The sequence below is a fragment of the Talpa europaea genome (genome assembly GCF_964194135.1).
Source record: "Talpa europaea genome assembly, chromosome: 7".
NCBI lineage: Eukaryota > Metazoa > Chordata > Mammalia > Eulipotyphla > Talpidae > Talpa > Talpa europaea.
In genome coordinates this window covers 3,860,268-3,877,254 of record NC_140074.1, presented here as the reverse complement: position 1 = coordinate 3,877,254, position 16,987 = coordinate 3,860,268, and the positions used below count along the sequence as shown (strand labels likewise).

Genomic DNA, 16,987 nt, shown 5'->3' with positions numbered 1-16,987 from the left:
CCCAGGTCTGGTTTCAGAACCGCCGGGCCAAGTTCCGCCGAAACGAGCGGGCCATGCTGGCCAGCCGCTCCGCCTCGCTGCTCAAGTCCTACAGCCAGGAGGCCGCCATGGAGCAGCCCGTGGCGCCCCGGCCCACCGCCCTGAGCCCCGACTATCTCTCCTGGACAGCCTCGTCCCCCTACAGGTGAGCGGGGGCCTTGCTGGCAGACGCACTAGCCAGACCTGAGGACCGGGAGAGAGCTGTGAAGGTGCCCCGGTGATGGGGGGCCTCTGTGGTGTGTGGGCAAGTGTGTGTGTGTGAGGGTTGCCTGAGTGTGCATGTGAGTGTGTTTGTGTGTGGGTGTGAGTGTGCACAGCTGTGCCCGTGAGTGCATGTGACCATGTTGCACAAGAGCCAGCCTGGGCGGACCCCAAGGCCCCAGTCCACGCTGGGGTCAACCCTGGAAGTGGCAGGGCAGGAAGAAAGAGGGAGAAGGTGCCAGGGAGTCGAGTTTCTGTGCGCCCAGGGGTGCTTCCACGCCTCAATCTGAGAGCTGCCCTGCTGGAGCTGAGCTCTCGTGGGCGGTGAGATCTGGGGCCAGCTGACGGGAGCAGAGCCCAGCGATGCCCATGCCGGCCTCCCAGAGCCCCCAGCTGCCCCCTCCTCCTCTCTCCCTGTCCTTACCTGGGGCGGAACAGCCTAGAGTGGTCCTTAAGAACAGGTGTGTGCGTCCCACCTTGCTCACCTGTGCCCCGGTGCAGGTGCTGGAGGTGACCCGGAACCCACCCTGCTCTCAGAAGCTTCTAGTCCAGCAGGAACGCAATGCCAGCCCCGGGCACTTTGGCCTCCTCCCCAATTCCTGCAGCCTTATGGGGTCCCCACCCCAGGGGAAGGCTTGCTCGGAGAGCAGCAGAGGACAGGAGGCCAGAGGAGCAGAGGCGGGACCCAGCACGCGCGGCCAGGCCTCACCGGGTGTCTTTGTGTCTCCTGTCACCCCAGCACGGTGCCGCCCTACAGCCCTGGAGGCTCGGGCCCCGCCACCCCGGGGGTCAACATGGCCAACAGCATCGCCAGCCTGCGTCTCAAGGCCAAGGAGTTCAGTCTGCACCACAGCCAGGTACCCACGGTGAACTGACGCCGGCCACCAGGACCCCGCCACCTCCCGGCCTCGCGACAGCTGGAGAGAGGGAGACCCGCGGCACGTGACCTCCGCCTGAGCCGGGACCGGCTGGCGGGCGCTCCTGGCCCCTCTCCCCAGCCAGACTGCTGGGCCCGCTCAGCCCCTCGTCCCCAGCGCCCCAGACTGCGGCCCTCGCCCTCGGAGGGGCTGGGCCGGCCAGCGGGGCAGGCGCTCACAAGGACCTCACTCATTTTGTGTATTAAAACCAAAAATCTTTTGTCTTTAAGAAATAAAAATGTGTTGAGCCCCCGAAGTTGCGGGAGGGCAGATCAGGGCCCCAAGTTGACGTGGGACAGCCTTCTGGGGCCCTGCTCTGGTCTGTGGCGGTCACGGGCCCCTGGCCTAGCTTAGGCCAGCCCAAGGGGGACAGAGACCTGCCCTGGACCCGTCCCCCCAGCTCGATGCCACGGGGAACGCCAGGTGTTGGGAGAAAGCCTGCTGTGGGGTTCCGGGCGGGGCCCCTCCCCTCTCTGGACAGGGAGTGTCTGTCTGCCAGACGGTGGGGGCAGAGGGTGACCATGGGTTTCTGGACTGGTCAGGGGGTAAGTGGGGCTGATGCTAGAATTTGGTCCCCTGCTTTGGGCATGCAGACATGTGGGACCCTGTGGAGATTTGAACAATGAGGGGCCTGGTCAAATGCCCCAGAAAGTGGGGGTGCAGAGGGAAAGTCCCAAGCAGGCCCACAGGGCAGCTGAGGCCATGAGAGCACCTCCCAAGTCCCCCAGCCTACCCAGTGGCGGATGGTACCTGGGGGTGACAGGATACAGGCACCACCAGCCCCTGGCACTGGGCTGAGGGGGTGATCTGAATACCTTCGGCCCTTGCCACCCCTTCTGATGGAATCACCCCAGGGAAGTTAACATACTGCAGAAAGGGGCCCCAGCCAGCCCCCAGGAAGCAGGACTCTGGCCAGGCCAAGGGATGAAGCTGGCTGCCCCCTGCAGGGGCACCTCTCACAGAAACCACACCTCGATGTGGGCTGGACCCAGTCCCCTGACTCTGCCTGCCCTCGGCTCCCCAGTGCCCAGGAAGCTCCAGTGCTCCCAGCCACCGCCCCAAAAGCTCCAAAAGCTCAAAGCACATGAAATCCTGCCCCCTACTTTGTTTTAGGAGGTGCAGGTACTCCCACGGGTCAAGTGAGGACCCTCCCTTCCTCCCCCGATTCGTCCCTTTATATTCTCTCTCCCCTTTCATCCAAAATCCCCCCCACGGGACCGTGGTCCTGGGGCTCGGCCTTGCCCCCTTCAGAAGGGCAGACCTGTCCCGGGAAGGTGGCCCCGCCACGTGGGACTTCCTCATTCAGCTGGTGGACGGTTTCTCCCCTGAGATGGGGGCTGGGACCCTGGATGGCAGGAGTGGGGGGTACACTGATGGGGTGAGGGAGCACAGGCTCTGATTGAAGGCATGGGGGAGGGGGTTTCTGCTCCCCTGTTGCCAGCTGGCTCAGGCGCCTGACTTGCTACACCAGGGCAAGACCTGTGCCCTGGAAGGGGCTGGGAGGGCGAGCAGAGCTGTTTTCTTGCTCACTTCCGGCCTCTGCTCCATTTGCCATTCATTCCCTGAACTGTGTGCTGGGGCCCTGAGAGTGAGAGCTCACACGGGGTTCACTGGCCCCAGAGACCCCAAACCAAGTCTAAGTCATCTGGACAGGCTTCCTGGAGGAGGTGTCCTGGACGCATTAAAGTTTGGCTGTCATGCTGCTGGTGGGGAGCCATGGAGGGGGTCAGCTTGGTGGAGGGATTTGGTGTGCATGAGGGCCATGGGGCAGCAGTGGGAGCACCTAGGAGGTGTCCGGACACAGCAGGGGCAGATGTGGTACCTGATGGACTGAGGGAGAGGGAGCAGCTTTGGGGCCAGGTTTTGGCTCAGGAACATGGACAAGATGGAGGAGGAGACCCTAGAAAAAGGACCTGCCTCGTAAAGGCCTCTGGGGTGCTGGCCTGCCCTTCCACCCGGACTGGAGCCGGGGACCAGACTGGCCTGAGCTGGGTCCTCCCTCGCTGAGATCCCCCCTTTCCTGTCCCCACCGGGGGCACTTGCACCGGCAAGTGACAGCCCATGGGTCCCAGAACCAGGAAGAACGGCCTTCCTGGAATCCCTGAGCCAGAAAGTCCTGAATGGAGCATGAGCACCCACTGGGACAGGCCCCCCCAAACCTCCAGCCAGTGCTCGAGCTCAGACAGGCAGAGGCCTCTCTCCAGTCCCCATCCAAAGGGAGGCGCCTCAAAGCATCCCAGGTCGGGGCTGCCTGCCACCGAGCGTGGGGCTCTGGCCGGGGCCTGGAAGGTGGGTCTCCAGGATGCCAACCTTGGAAAAAGCCAGGGGCCCAGTTCCCACGGAGGCACTGGTGCGGCCGTGGGCAGAAGGATGTCACTGTCACTTCCTCCTGAGCGAACTGGAGAAAACAGCCGCGTCATCACCCACACATGCTGTGCAGGAGCCGCGGGCTGGCGGGGGCCCTCCCGGCAAAAAAATATATTCCAACCGCACTGTCCCTATTGCGGCCTAATTGCAGGCCTGTATGGGCAGCGTCCCGGGATATAATTTTCCATGAGGATGAGTCTCCGTCCCAGCAGGGAGGCCTTGGGGTCGTCCTCTCTCTGCCTCCCTGGCCCATTTGGCCAAGCCAGCTTGGCGGGGGCACTGTGGGTTGCTGTCTATTTTGTGGTTTGTTTTTCAAGTAAAGCAATTCAAGCTGGGAAGGAGGGAGAGAGAGAGAGAGAGAGAGAAAGAAACTGAAGGAAAGCGTCTTGCTCTTTAAAGACCAGTTTTAGCTGCAGCTAGATACTCCCAGGGCCTCAGTTTCTCCCTCTGTAAGGCGGGGGTCATGCTGCAACCCCCCAGGATGGGGTCCTGGCTGCGACCCTCCATGAACAGCCGCTTTCGTGTTTCTGGCAGAGGAGCACAGGGAAAGGGGTGCAGTCCTGGGGCGAAATGACACTGTGCTTGCCTGCCCTCCCTGCGCCCTGGGCGCCCCCTCTTCTGGAGAGTCCTCTTGGGGACCACCGCGGGGGGGGGGGGGTGTCAGCGCCTGCGCCTCCGCCGCCCGCCCCTGGGGGGCGCTGTGGAGTCACGGCCAGGCGCACGGCCCGGGGCGCTCCCCTCCCTGACCGCCAGGGGGCGCGGCGGGCGCGGACCGACCTCTTGAAGGACAAAGCGAGAGCAAACCCCAAAGCATCAGCAGGGGCGCGGGGTGAAACTCCGCACACGCCCTCCAGAGGCTGTACCAACAGCCCCGAAAACGTCTGCATGTTGTCACCCAGCCTTTCCCTCTCTAAGCTCCAAATGGGGTGGGGGCCGAGGGGGGCGGAGCCGGGCCTCACAAGGTGTTTATCACACATTTCACACCTGCAAGGTGAAAAACTATCTGGGAAGTTGCAAACCAAAACACCCCGGGAAGGAGGCTGAGGAAAGCGTGGGTAGGCCAAGGGGCTCCACCACCCCACCCCATGGCCACAGCTTTGTGGGAGCCCCTCCCGGGGTGGGTGGGAGCGTAGCCATGGCAACGAGGAGGGCGTTAGCAGGTGAAACTATGGTCCTAATCAGTTGGCTTTGGCTTCATCAAAAGGGAGGTTAACCTCGGTGACCCAGCCAGGTGAGCCCTTTAAAAGAGAGTCCAGGTGTCCCCGGAAGAAGAGATTGGAAGCAAAGACAGGTTCTCCCGTCTCTGGTCAACAAGCAGCCATGTTGTGAGCTGCCCCTGCAGGGGCCATTCCCTTGGAGCAGAGGGCACAATCCTGCAACCCTGGGGAGCTCAGTCCTGAGCCGGGAAGCAGACCCTGAGGAGGCCTCCAGAGGGTCTCAGCTGGGAGGAAGCCTTGTGTGCAGCCTGCGAGGCCCGGACAGAGGACCCATTAAGCTGAGCCCAAACTCCTGACATTAAGGGCACACGTAGGTGTTGTTTGAGCAGCTGTGTTTGTGGCATCTTGTTACACAGCATGAAAAAGGAATAAGAGTGGAGAGTCTTGAAAGTCTACCTTGAGCTTGACCTTGCTCTGCCCTCGATATACCCAGAAAACCCCACGCCAGGCTCACTGCAGAGAAGGCATGAGGCCTCTGCTCACAGTCTATGCCTGTCTTCTCGCCTCTCAGGCCCTTCTGCACAAGCCAACAGGTTGGTTGCCCTAACGTACCAGCCTCTGTCTGTCATGTTCCTCCTCTGCCTCACGCCGCCAATGGCGCCCTGGGGCCCTTCCAGCAAAATTTCATCACCCAAGCCAGGGGTTTGAGCCCTGGCCTCCCTCTCCAGATGTAACCCTTCTTGTCCCCGTCCCAACCACTCACCCTGCTCCCTACTCCCTCAGTTGCCTGTGGCAGTCTCCTCACCGCCCCTCCTTTGCCAGTGAAAACCCAGCAGCGAGTGTTGCAGTACAGTGTCAACTTTTTCAAAAGCAGCAAAATTCTAGACAGTCGGAGGATGTGTCAGCATGTGGTTTGAGAAAGAATAGTTCAATGTTATAATTTTAGATTTGGAAAATCTATTGTTTTCATAATTCAAACTTTAAAAGCAAAGCAACTCAAGGTCTTCTTTGCTGGCAGATGCCAAGAGCAAGGACTGTTGTCACCAGAGTGAAGAAATGCCACCCACCTCACAGCCTCTGTCTCCTGGAGATACACACATATACACAACATACACTTACTATGCATATTATACGCTTAAGGTGCATTTTATAATTATATCAGGCTACCTTATGCATCCTATACACAATAGATTTTACATGCATAGTAAAAAATTCGGGAAAGTCCTAGATCATAACAGGAACAGTGGTGTTCCCAGGGAGGTGGGATTGTGGGTGGTCTCTAGTTCTTATTTAGACACTTGCAAATTTCCCAACTTGGGTACTAAAAATTGACAAAACTCTTTAAAATCCATCCAAATTGGAACCATCTTTTTGCAAGACAATAAGCCTTAGAAACGGGCGTGTCCCATTGGCTCAATTACGTGGCTTCTAGAAAAGAAGCTTAAAGAAGCAGAGGTGTTCAGGGCGCTAAGTACAAAGATGCCCGCGGAAGCTCGGCTTGTGCTGACGTGGCCTGGAGAAGGAACGATCCCACAGTCAAAGATGATTGAAAAGATGCGAGGCCCCTGGGATGGTGGGGTCCAGGGAGCAGGAATATCCCCAGGGGCCGAGGAAAGCCCCAGGAGGAAGTGCAGGTGTGTTTTTAAGGAAAATTCCAAGTGATGGTAAAAGCAAGTAAGTCCAAGGTGGCCATGGGGACTTCGAGCCCCCTGCACAGACACCACCATCTGGGATACCCCTCCCCCCAGACCCCCGAAGCCTGCTCTCCGCCATGTGCACGCGCGCGTGCACCCACACTCATCTCACACACACTGCACTCCCTGTGGGAAGGCCCCGGGAGCAGGCGCTCTTCCAAGACCTGGAGACTCAGGCACAGCTGGGGCAGCAGTGCAGACCCTGTCCTATGCCTGCCCTACCCCTGCCCCCCAACACACACCCTAGGGGGAGAGGATAAGATCTGGGGTTGGGGGTAGGGAGGCCACCCTGGCTTTGGGGGGGAGGGGGCCCAGGTTGGAGCAGGGCCCCTGCTGGGAGGCTGTTGCACAGTCCCAGGCCCTCGGGCCCACCCCACTGAGCTGCAGGGAGTCCTGCGGCTCAGAGTCCCCCGGGCATCGCACAGCTCAGCCACAGGATATAAACAGGCACCGAGGCACCCTAGGGCGCTCCTCCGGCTTTACCTCGGCTCAGGGACTCTGGGTGAGTGACCACTCCTGTCAGAGCCTTTCTTCCACCATCTAAAAGGCAGAAATGCTTCCCTCCTGGAATCGTTTCTCGCCATGAAGGCTCAGCCTGCCCTGCGGCCCCAGAGCGGAGCCTTGGTCTCGCCACCAGGGGGCAATGTTACCCGACCCTCTAGTGGCGGGGTTGGGGGGGTGGAGGGGGGTGTGTGTGTGTCAGAGCCGGGATACCCGCGCCGAGGGCTCCCTGAGCCCCCTAGCTGCAGATTCATCAGCCCCCTAGCTGCAGTTGGGGGACCGCAGGGTGATGGGAGATGGACATGTCCAGGTGCAGGGAGATTTCCCGATGCTGGAGAAAAGGGGGCCGTGGGGGGCCGCGGGTAGGGAAAGCAAGGTAGAGGTGCCCTTGGTTGCAACCAGGCCTGGATGCTGACTGGCGGATCCTGAGGTGACCTACGCTTCCAGGCATCTCCCTCAGCATCCACCTGAGTGAACTGAGCCCTGGCGGGAGGCACGAGGGCCTCAGGGAGCCCTGAGAGGATGCTCTGGTCAAGGCGCTTCACCATGGACACACAGCAGCAGCAGTGCCCAGGAGCGGGGCCTCGGGCACCTTGGGCGGGGTGGACGCCAGGAAGGAGCCTCAGGAGGCTGCAGGCTGCGGGCTGAGATGACTCTGTGCAATGATTGAAGGCACAGGTGTCTAGAAGAAGAGTCTAGAAGAGGCCCCTCCCCCTCAATCGCTCAAGGGTACACATTTGTGGTTCTGAAAGAGCCGAAAATTTCCTTTTACTGGTTGATCCAGCAAAGACACACGGTGGGACAAAAGGAGGTAAGGGCACCCCCACCCCGAACCTCCCCTGGAGAAACTGCAAAATTGCATCCTGGGGTCTGGCCCTCGTCTGGGGGGCCTGGCAGTGACTCCCAGGCCAGGCCGCCACGGGGACGTGTGCGGGAGCTGGCCGAGGACGCAGGGTCAGCCCCTGTCCGCTGGCCGGCTGGAGTCCTGGGGACGGGTCTCATCCGTTACAGCCGCAGATCCAGTGGCCCCAGGGTCAGGCCCCGGAACGAAGTCCGATCAGATCCCCGTTGTCAGGGAGGCGGCGGGAGGGTGTTCCGCGGTGCTGTGCCATTTGAGCGGAAGGAATGTCTCTCCTGACAACCAGATTCTAAGTGTTTCCAATCAGCTACTTCACCCAGGAACCCAAGGCACACACGTGTGCACGCCCGCACACCCAAAAGCACTCACACCCGTCTGCACAGGGCCCAGGGCCCACGCTCAGCTGGGTGCAGGAAGTGGCAGGTCTCCGAAGGGCGCTGAGTCCACGTTCCGGGGGCCCCGGGTTGCCGGCTGCGGTCACAGGTGGCGGGCGGCCTCCCAGATGATCTGCAGGGCCATGGAGGCGCAGGGGAGCTGGGCCAGGGTGTAGGCCAGGGAGCGGGTGGGCGCGGGCAGCTTGCCCAGGTAGGCCACGGTATGCACCATGCGGCCCAGGAAGAAGACGAGGAAGTGCATCCGGGCGATGAAAAGGCTGGGCCCCAGCAGGGAGTAGACGAGGCCCAGGAACAGGAAGGGGTAGATGGTCTCCATGTCGTTCCGGTGCGCTCTGGAAGGAACGGGGCGCGTGAGCCAGGCACAAGCACTGGGGCCAGTCTCTGTCCTGAAAGGCCACCCCTGGTGGGGTCAGCTCGGGGTCCTCATGGCAGGGACAAAGAGACAGCCAGATACCCCGAGCTGGCTGAGGAGAGGAAGCCCGGGGAACGGGCGAGAGCCACAGCAGGCTGATGTTGGGATCATGCGAAGCCTTGGGGCTTGCCAGGACCAGCCCCCACCTGTCTCCCCCTCTTCCCTGCTGACCTGGGACACCAGGGCTCAGAGGACAAAGGCTCCATTTGACGCAACCCCAGCTGGTTGCCACGCACATGGGCTCCTGGGCCTTCCCAGGTGGACCAGCCAGAGCCTGAGAGCCCTTGAAATCCACGCCTGGCTCTGTCTGCCTCTGCCTCTGCAAGAAGCCAGCCCCCGCCGCCCTCAAGGGTGAGAATAACAAGGACAGCTTCCACTCACTGCAGCCGGCCAATCGCAGGCCTGGCGGAGCTCTTGGCTTCAGTTTGCTGTCCTGCTTTCTGTTGTTTAAAATAATCGAGTGTGTGCGTGTGTGCGTGTGTGCGTGTGTGCGTGCGGGGGTGGGGGTCGGGCCCTGTGTAGCCCCGCTGTAAATACATGACCGAGAGAGAAAACCCACCCACATCTGCTAAGAGTTGGTTCACATTTTCCTTGCCTCCTGCTGATGGGCAGCTTCCCTTGAGAGTAGGAACATCAAGTCCCATAAATTAGAGATTGAGCAAGTGACTGGAGTCATAGACGGCATATTGGAAGCTCTAATTAATAGGAACGCGTTGGCCAGGCCATGACCTCCCCGAGAACAGGCCACATGAGTGAGGCACTGGAGCGCCACAGAAATAGAAAGCCCTCTCCCGGCCCTCCGGCTGGCAGGCATTTCACCAAGGCTGTGCTCGTGGGACGGGGCTGGCCCAGCAGCCCCTGGGGTGACCTGCTGCAGGGTCCTCTTCCCCCCACCACTGACAAGGCAGTCCTTAGGCAAGGGCCATGGGATGGGGGCCTGGAGCATTCCATCACCCATTGCTGTGAGGTGAGTGTGGTCAGAGAAGGCCACGGTTGCCTAGAGCCTGAGTGATGAGGGGCTCGCTGAATAGGGGGAGCATTTTCCAGAGAGCTTGGCATGTGCAAAGGCCCTGAGGTGGAAATGAGCACAGTGCATTCAAGAGACAGTAAAGTGGCTCGTGCAGCCAGAGGGTGGAGATTGGCTCGTGAGAGGTGAGGCTGGATAAGAGCTGGAGAGGGGTCCTGTGAGGCTGATGAGGAGGCTGCGTGTCTAAAAGCTTCTGTAAACCCAGCAGGGCCTGGATCTTTCTTTGGCCAAACTCAGGACACAGCCATTGGTATCTCTGTCTGTGCACCCTGATGCCAGCGTGCGCCTCCCTCCTCTCTCTCCCCTGAATCCCAACCTGGGGCCAGGTCCCCGGGAACGCAAGCTGGAGTGATTGGGGGTGGGAGGCCTACGTCTGCCCACTCCAGAGAGAGGCAGGTGCTGGCCAGATCCTGAGCACAGGGACGAGGGAGAGGGAGCCGAGGACGGGGCCACTCAAGCCGGTCGCTCACCCGACTTAGGAGGAGGCACCATGTGCTTCTCTAAAGTCCCTCTGGTGGCAAAGGTGCAGTGTGCCCTCCTCCAGGGCTGCTCTCAGAGAGCACCCCCGGGAAGTGCCCCCCACAAGGTCTAGCTGCCACAGGTGACCCGCAAGAGGTTCCACCTGGACGAGCCTTCTTGCGATACTTATTTATCTGAAAGTTTCTGGAAAAGCACAGCTAGCCCGTGAGACCTGCGCATTCAGAGACTGCTCCTCAGAGAGTGTTTCTGTTTTAGGAGCGAGTCCATTTTTAGAAAGTGCTACAGAATCACAGTCTAAGGGACACAGATAGGGCCAGCCCCGAAGAGCGGGTGAGGGGAGACGCTGGGAAAGGAGTGAGGATGGACAGGAGGTGGCAAGGAGGGGTGAGGATAGACCTCCAGCGGGGGTAGAGGTGCCCTGCCCTGCCGGGCAGAATGCGGGGGGAGTGAGAGGGTGCAGGGCAAGGAGGGCTGGAGGCGGGGAAGGGGCCCTTGCAGGAAACCACAAAGCTGGTGCTGAGCCGGGCTCCGGGACCGAGGGCTAAGAGGGGCCGAAGTTCTACCCTCAGCCCCTGGGCCTGGCCCAGCCCACTCTCCTCTCTTGGGTTGTGTCCCCACAAAGCCACAGTGAGGCCCCCACAAGGCAAGGACCCACGGGAAGTCTGGGATGAAGAAAGCAAGCCTTTCCTGCCTCCCGACCAGGGTCTGATTTGCAGGCTCTGGGAGTCACATAGCAGGTAGACGCTGAGCCAAATGTGTCATTCCAGTAACAACCACTTTTTAAGGTAAAAGTCATCCAAAGCAAATTCCCACTAGTCTGGGCTCGCGAGCTTCCCGCATCAGGCCCGCCCCTTGCTCGGCAAACATTGCAACACCAGCCTTGACAGCATGGAGTCACAGCTTGGGGACCGAGGCTGCCCCCGGGCCGCCTGGGCTGGGACGGCTGCTGGCTGCCAAGCGGGGCGTCCTCTCCCCTCTGCCCACCTGCCCATCTGCGTTGGTGGCTTCCTTAATTTCAGGTCTGAGACGACAGACTGGCTGCTTAGTGTCAAAACAGGCATAAAATAGAGAAAATCAGGTTACTGCCGAGGGCAGGCTGGGAGCAGAGGAGGCTGGACCCACTTGCCAGTCGAGCCGAGCTCCTTGGCCCCTCGGGCCTGCTCCTGCCTCTCAGCGCCAGGCCCCTCCTCAGGAGACTGGCCGGGCCCCGGTACATGGTCTCCAGACATGCTGAGAACATCCACGCCGAGCCTGAGGCCAGCTGCCCTCTCTGTCTCTGTCACCCTCGTCTGGACACCGTCCCGGCATGAACGTGAAAGCCGATTTTGCCCTCTTGGTCTGACCCCCGAACGCCCTCGGACACCCAGGCCAGAGGAATAGAAACACGTTATGGTGAGGCGGGAAGGGGTGCCGGCTGAGAGCCCCAGTCCTGGGGGGCTCTCGTTGGCTCCTGGACAGGTCTCTCTCCCGCTCTGGGCCTCAGTCCCCACCCACCCACTGAAGGTGTCGAGTGATGTCAACGGGCCTTGAGGGCTGCGGTCCCGGGACCAGATGCAGTCCACGCACACCAAACAGATACTCTGAAGCGGCCCCTCGCTGTGGCTGCACCCCCAGGAAGAGGTGGCTGCTCTCAGCATCCTCCTTGGAACCCGGTTCCCAGCCTCTCCCTGCACCGGCGCACAGTGGGATGCCAGCCTGTGCCCACCCCCCGGCAGATGCACCAGCGCCTGGATGTCCCAGCTTTCCCGGCCCTGCGGCGGGGCGGCCCTAACAGCAGCTTAAAATATGCTCTGGTCTAATATTTAACTAGCTTTGCTTCCAGGGTCTTCCTGACAGGTTCTAGCCAGTTCTCCGGTAGTAACGGACAGGATGTCTGATTCTCAGCACCCTCCACCAGGTTCCCCAAGGTTATGTAAAGTCAGGAGATGGAGGAGGAGCCTGGGGGAGACCAGTCACCCCCAGATCTGGCAGGGCAAGTCCTCACTGAATAGGTACTGGGTGGATAGAAACCGTCCTTAGCCCAGAGGCACTCGCAAAGCGAGTTGAATTTCAACCACTTGACGCCTGGCCTGGGGGAGCGGGGGTGGGTCACCTCGTTCAGGAGAACAAGTCCACGATGGGTGGAATGAGCCGGCTTGCGTCGTCTCTGCCGGGCACAGCGACAGTCAGTCAAAATTAACCAAGTGTGGGTAAGACCAGGTTGCCAGCCCTGGGCCTCAGGGAGCTTGACTGCAGCATCCCTGGCCCCCTCATCCCCGTGCCCTGGGGGAAGCCAAACCCTTCCTCTTGGAGGCCCCTGTGAGTTGGCTCGGGCTGCCCCTGTGGCAACTTGACCGCTCATTCACCTCCTTGTCCACTGCCCGGGAGAGGCAGGGCGATGGGGTGTGGCTGGGTGTGGGCCACCAGAGCGGACGGGCACATGGAGAGGGCTTTTTTCACTGTAGTCCAAGCAGGGCTCAACACAGTGTCTTGCACATAGTAGGTGCTCATGAAGTGCTGGATGGGTGGCTGGATCTACTGTAGCCATCTTAGAAAGGGTAGAATAGCAGAGTTTCACTTCCCGAGTGACACATTTCTGTAATTTTTAAAACCACAAGTACGTAATTTCTTTTCAACGGCCATGAAAACCATAAGGCCTTCCCCGCCCCCCCACACACACACTTTTAATAAAAGAATTTCCCTTTGTTTATACAGCAGCGTCCCACCCATGTCCGCTGTGATGCACGGGACTGGTGAGAGCTCTGCCAGTTTGCCTCCTGCCTCACTCCTGCTCAGCGGCCGTCCTCTCCACGGCAGCCCCTTCCCCAGGAGCCACCTCCTCACTCTCCAGGCCCCTGGTGTCACCAGCGGACAGGGAGCTGCCTGGCCGTCCAAGTGAGACTGGACAGAAGAGAACCGTGCAGTCATTTTGGAAGCATCATTTTTTTTTTTTGAGTGATATTTACTGACCTGGAAAGTGCCCATAAAACAATATTAACTAAAAAAAATCAGAACCCCAGGCCTCCCTGGTGGCGCAGGGGTGAAGTCTCAGCACTATGAAGCTATCGCCAGCCACTGCGGCCCGAGTTCCCTCCCTGGCCAGGGAGCTACCCACATGGCGCGGCAGACCTTTCCTGTCTCCCCGCTGCTCCCCTCAGCAGTGGATTTCAGTGGACCCACCTGCTCTGCTCCCCGCTCTGTCTCTGGTGAATCCTTTTGCCTCCACACCTCCAGCCTACACCCCAGTACTTATATGCGTAAGTAAAATAAATCTAAAAAATCAGAACCGCAAATTGGGTATATCAGTCAGGCATAAATTTAAGAACAAATTTAGATGTAGAAGACAAAGAATAACTAGAAGAAAATGTCAGTGTGATTAGAATTGTGGGTGGTTTTTCCTTTTTCCTCTAGGTATTGAAAATATTACCCAAACTCTGCAAACAATAGTTCTGATTTTTCTAATATGAAAATGTGTTTGGAATCGACTGGGGGGTTGCTAAGTACATGAAAAGATGTTCAACTTCACTCTGAATGAAGGAAATGCAAAGTAAAACCGAAATGGGGGGCACGTTTTCACCGCTCATGTTGGCAGGGATCTGTCTTAACAGTGGATGTGGGGCCGAGAGAAACTCCTCGCACACCAGCTGGGGGAGGAGACTGCAGCACCAGTTGGCATAATTTCTTACCATCTGACTGCATCGCACATACACAGAGGCAAATGGATGAGGTTTTGATGGACTCATTCGTAACAGAGAAAGACGGAGATCAGCCTGAACATCCATCAGCAGGAAAGTGGCTCATCCATAGAGATAGCATAGGTGTGACAGCACGGATAGAACGACCAACACCAGCGAGAGGAAGCAATCTCTGCCACGATGTGGGGAAAGCAAGGTAGAGATCAGAGGGTGATCAGAGATCATCGTGCTGACTATAAATGCAGAAAGCGTCTCTGGAAGGATGTGTGATGTTGCTAAGAGCCTTTGCCCCTGGAGAGCAGATCTGGCTGGGACTCAGAGGTAGGAGGGGGTGAATTTTCATTGAATATTCTTCTGGTTTTGTAATCCTGAGCTGTGAGCATGTGTTACTCTCCACAGTTGATTAAAAATTAAATCAATGACTAAATTAAATTACTGCAGAAAACCTCAGCTGACCCCCCTGTACTTGCCTGAGGCAGCGTTCCACGTCGGGGTCGCTCCGGCAATACTGGGGGCCTCCGTGTCTCAGGGCATCCTCCGGGTTGGCAAAAGCCTGGAATACATCGACTGAGCGTTACTGTTGGTGAGATGGGCCTCCCGATCCCTTGGGACTGCAGCCATGTGTCACACACACGCCTGTTCACCAGCATCTGCCATCTGCACGTGCCAGTTCTGCATGGACAGAATGTCGGTGGCCTCCAGATTCAAATGTTGAAGCCCAACCCGCTATGTAATGGTATTAGGAGGTAGGGCCCTCGGGGGTGATTAGGTTATGAGGGTGCAGTCCTCATAACCCCAGAGAGTTCCCCTACCCCTTCAACTATGTGTGGATAGGTAGAGATGACTGTCTACGAGTCAGGAAAACAGACCTGCACCACACACCGAAAATGCTGCCGTCTTGATCTTGGACTCCCCAGATTGCAGATTGTGAGAAATAAATCTCTGTTGTCTACAAGTCACCCAGTTCACGGCATTTTGTTACAGCAGCTCAACAGGCTGAGCCAGGGTCCTCCTGCCTCTGCTCTTGTGAAGCTCCCAGGGTGACAGGGGAGTTATCTGTGAACCAAGGTGGTGAGTGTCAAGGAGAAAGCAGGTTAATGTTTCTAGGACACCTAACCTAGTGTGGGGACCAGAGGAGTCTTCTCAAAGGCAGTGATGTTAAAGCTGAGGCTTGGAGGAAGCATCAACATTAACCAGATGAAGAGAAGTTTGTAGCAACAGCATCTGAAGCACTATGAGAAGCATGTGCAAAGGTCCTGAGGTCAGAAAATGGGCATGTTGGAGGAATAGAAAACCAATACACGTTAGAGCATTAAGGACAAAGGGCAGAGGCCCAAGGGGATATTTCAGGGGTCCGGAGGGGTCCGGGAGGCACCTGAAAGATTTGGATTTTGAACCAAGTGTAATGAGAGGGTGCAGGTGAGAACCTCAGCTCCACACTAACTGACGGTCTCTGAACTCCCTGAGCCCACCTTCCTCATGTGTGAACTCTGGGTCAGGGTGGGCTCATCCACAACATGAAGAGTGAGAGAACCGGAGAAGGCACGAGGAGGGCTCACAACGAATGTCGGTTTCTCTCACAGGAAGTGGAGCGATCACAAGGTCACGCTCCAGCCCCATGGGCACTGCTCCCTGCAGGCAGCCGAGCAAGCCAGTCCCCGCAAGCTCACCCACTAGCAAATCTGCTTCTGACCCTGGAGCCATTACAATCTTTGTCCCAGCACCGTCTGCTCGGCCTGGGGGGCCTGCCACTGCCCCACTCCAGCAGGGACGTCCAGAACAGGAGCCCCCAAGCCCAGAGTGCCTCTCCATGGGCCCTGTGGCAGGAGGCCTTCAGCTCTGGTGACCCTGCCCGGGGTCTGTGCACTCGAGACACCCTCAGGGGGGCTTGGCATTCAGTGGGCAGCTCTCTGGAGCCCACGTGGCTGCACACCCTGCAGACAGAACTGGAGCACAAGACTGCCCAGCCAGGGCTCAGCTCGGCTCAGCCCAGAAGAGTTGTCGGGAAGCTGACTTATTTCATGTGGGGGGCTGCCCTGCCTTCAGTCCTGCCTGTACCTGTGCGGGGGGGCTGAGCTTGGCTCCTGGCAAAATCCCTGATGCCCCAAGTTCCCCCTACCCCCCAGGTGATGCCAGAGCCAGCCTGTCCTTGCCTTTGAACTGGACTAAGGGGCCCGCCGGGGCACAGTGGCCAGGAACAGCTGGTCTCCGCCTGCCTGGGAGGGTGGTCAGCAGCCCCGCAATGACCAGGAGGGCGGTAGCGCCCTCGGTGCAGGGCCTGCCGTCCCCACGGGCTGCCCGATCCTTCTCTGCCCACCTCAGCTTTTGGCCTCTTTGTGCTGTTTTGACTCAAGGATTGGGGTTAAAGGGGGAGACTCCGCCTGCAAGGCTTCGACAGAGCCTGCTTTGGAGCTGGCCTCTGCTGACTTTCTAAGCAACCTGGCTGGGGAGTTGGGAATTTCCACTTAAATATTTCTCAGACTCCTGATGTGCTGGTTCCCACTCCACCCCAAAAATATCAGATCTGTGTGCTGGGAAGCAGCCAAAGCCTGCTGGGAGCACTCAGAACCCCAGTCCTGCTCCCCAAGTCCCCATCCCTGCCCCCGTCCTGTGGGAGGCAGCCAGCGGGAGGGGATGCGTGCCAGGACATACCTTCTTCCGCAGCCTCACTTGGCCCGTGATGACGGCCACCACGTACATCTTGATGACCAGCAACGTGCTGCAGAGCAGGAAGGCCGGAAGCGCCTGGCTGCCCTCCATGGCCAGGGCCAGGGCTGCTGGAGGCATCTGGGTGGCAGGAGCTCTGGGAAGACGAGAGAGCAGGCAGCTGCTGGATCTCTATAAAGTGGGAGGAGGCGCAAAAGAGGGAGGGAGGCCAGAGCTCTCAGCACCGCCCACAGCCCATGGGGAGCGGGGCGCTGAGCTACTCCGGCCCCTGATGCTCGAGGGGATGGAGCTTGCGCGAAGTAGCCAAGTAGCCACAGGCCAGGACCACACCCCCCTGACAAATTCTCACAAATTTTCAAAATCTACGATCTTGAAGGTATTCAGCAGTGCCTGCCTCTGGGGGTGAGGTAAAGCCAGTCACCGACCGGGAACTCCCAGGACGCAGTGTTCCTGAGGGTCCCGGCACATACAGAGCCTGAGCTGTCCACCCTCACAGCAACCTGGACACTGACACAGATGGGCGGTTGCCTGAACAGTGGCCCCCAGACTGCCCTCCTGCCAACCGCCAGACACACGAATATGCTGCCATCCACAGCA

At 59.0% G+C, this 16,987-nt stretch overlaps 2 protein-coding genes across 2 annotated transcripts in view; one reads left to right on the top strand and one right to left on the bottom strand.

Annotated features, from left to right (window-relative positions):
- PRRX2 (paired related homeobox 2) overlaps positions 1 to 1,321 on the top strand; it is a gene marked incomplete at its 5' end in the record, with an annotated part of 40,438 nt that extends 39,117 nt beyond the window's left edge. The window contains 2 exons of the mRNA XM_084238126.1: positions 6 to 184; positions 980 to 1,321. Coding sequence (XP_084094252.1) covers positions 6 to 184; positions 980 to 1,115 — 315 coding nt within the window. The 3' untranslated portion in view covers positions 1,116 to 1,321. The remainder of the gene's footprint in view (positions 1 to 5; positions 185 to 979) is intronic.
- Positions 1,322 to 8,142: 6,821 nt separating this feature from the next.
- On the bottom strand, positions 8,143 to 16,544 carry PTGES (prostaglandin E synthase). Its single transcript, XM_084236754.1, has 3 exons — positions 16,376 to 16,544; positions 14,194 to 14,276; positions 8,143 to 8,462 (listed from the first exon to the last, which is right to left on the bottom strand). The coding sequence occupies exons 1-3, from the start codon at positions 16,508 to 16,510 to the stop codon at positions 8,213 to 8,215; spliced, it is 468 nt and encodes a 155-aa protein (XP_084092880.1). The 5' UTR covers positions 16,511 to 16,544; the 3' UTR covers positions 8,143 to 8,212.
- Between the last annotated feature and the right edge of the window lie 443 nt (positions 16,545 to 16,987).

What these genes read in the sequence shown, in the direction of transcription:
- PTGES (XM_084236754.1), bottom strand. Translation starts at nt 16,510, where the DNA reads ATGCCTCCAGCAGCCCTGGCCCTGGCCATGGAGGGCAGCCAGGCGCTT. An exon ending in AAGTGAGGCTGCGGAAGAAG is followed by an intron (nt 14,277 to 16,375) that starts GTATGTCCTGGC and finishes GATGTATTCCAG; the next exon opens with GCTTTTGCCAACCCGGAGGA. An exon ending in GACGTGGAACGCTGCCTCAG is followed by an intron (nt 8,463 to 14,193) that starts GCAAGTACAGGG and finishes CGTTCCTTCCAG; the next exon opens with AGCGCACCGGAACGACATGG.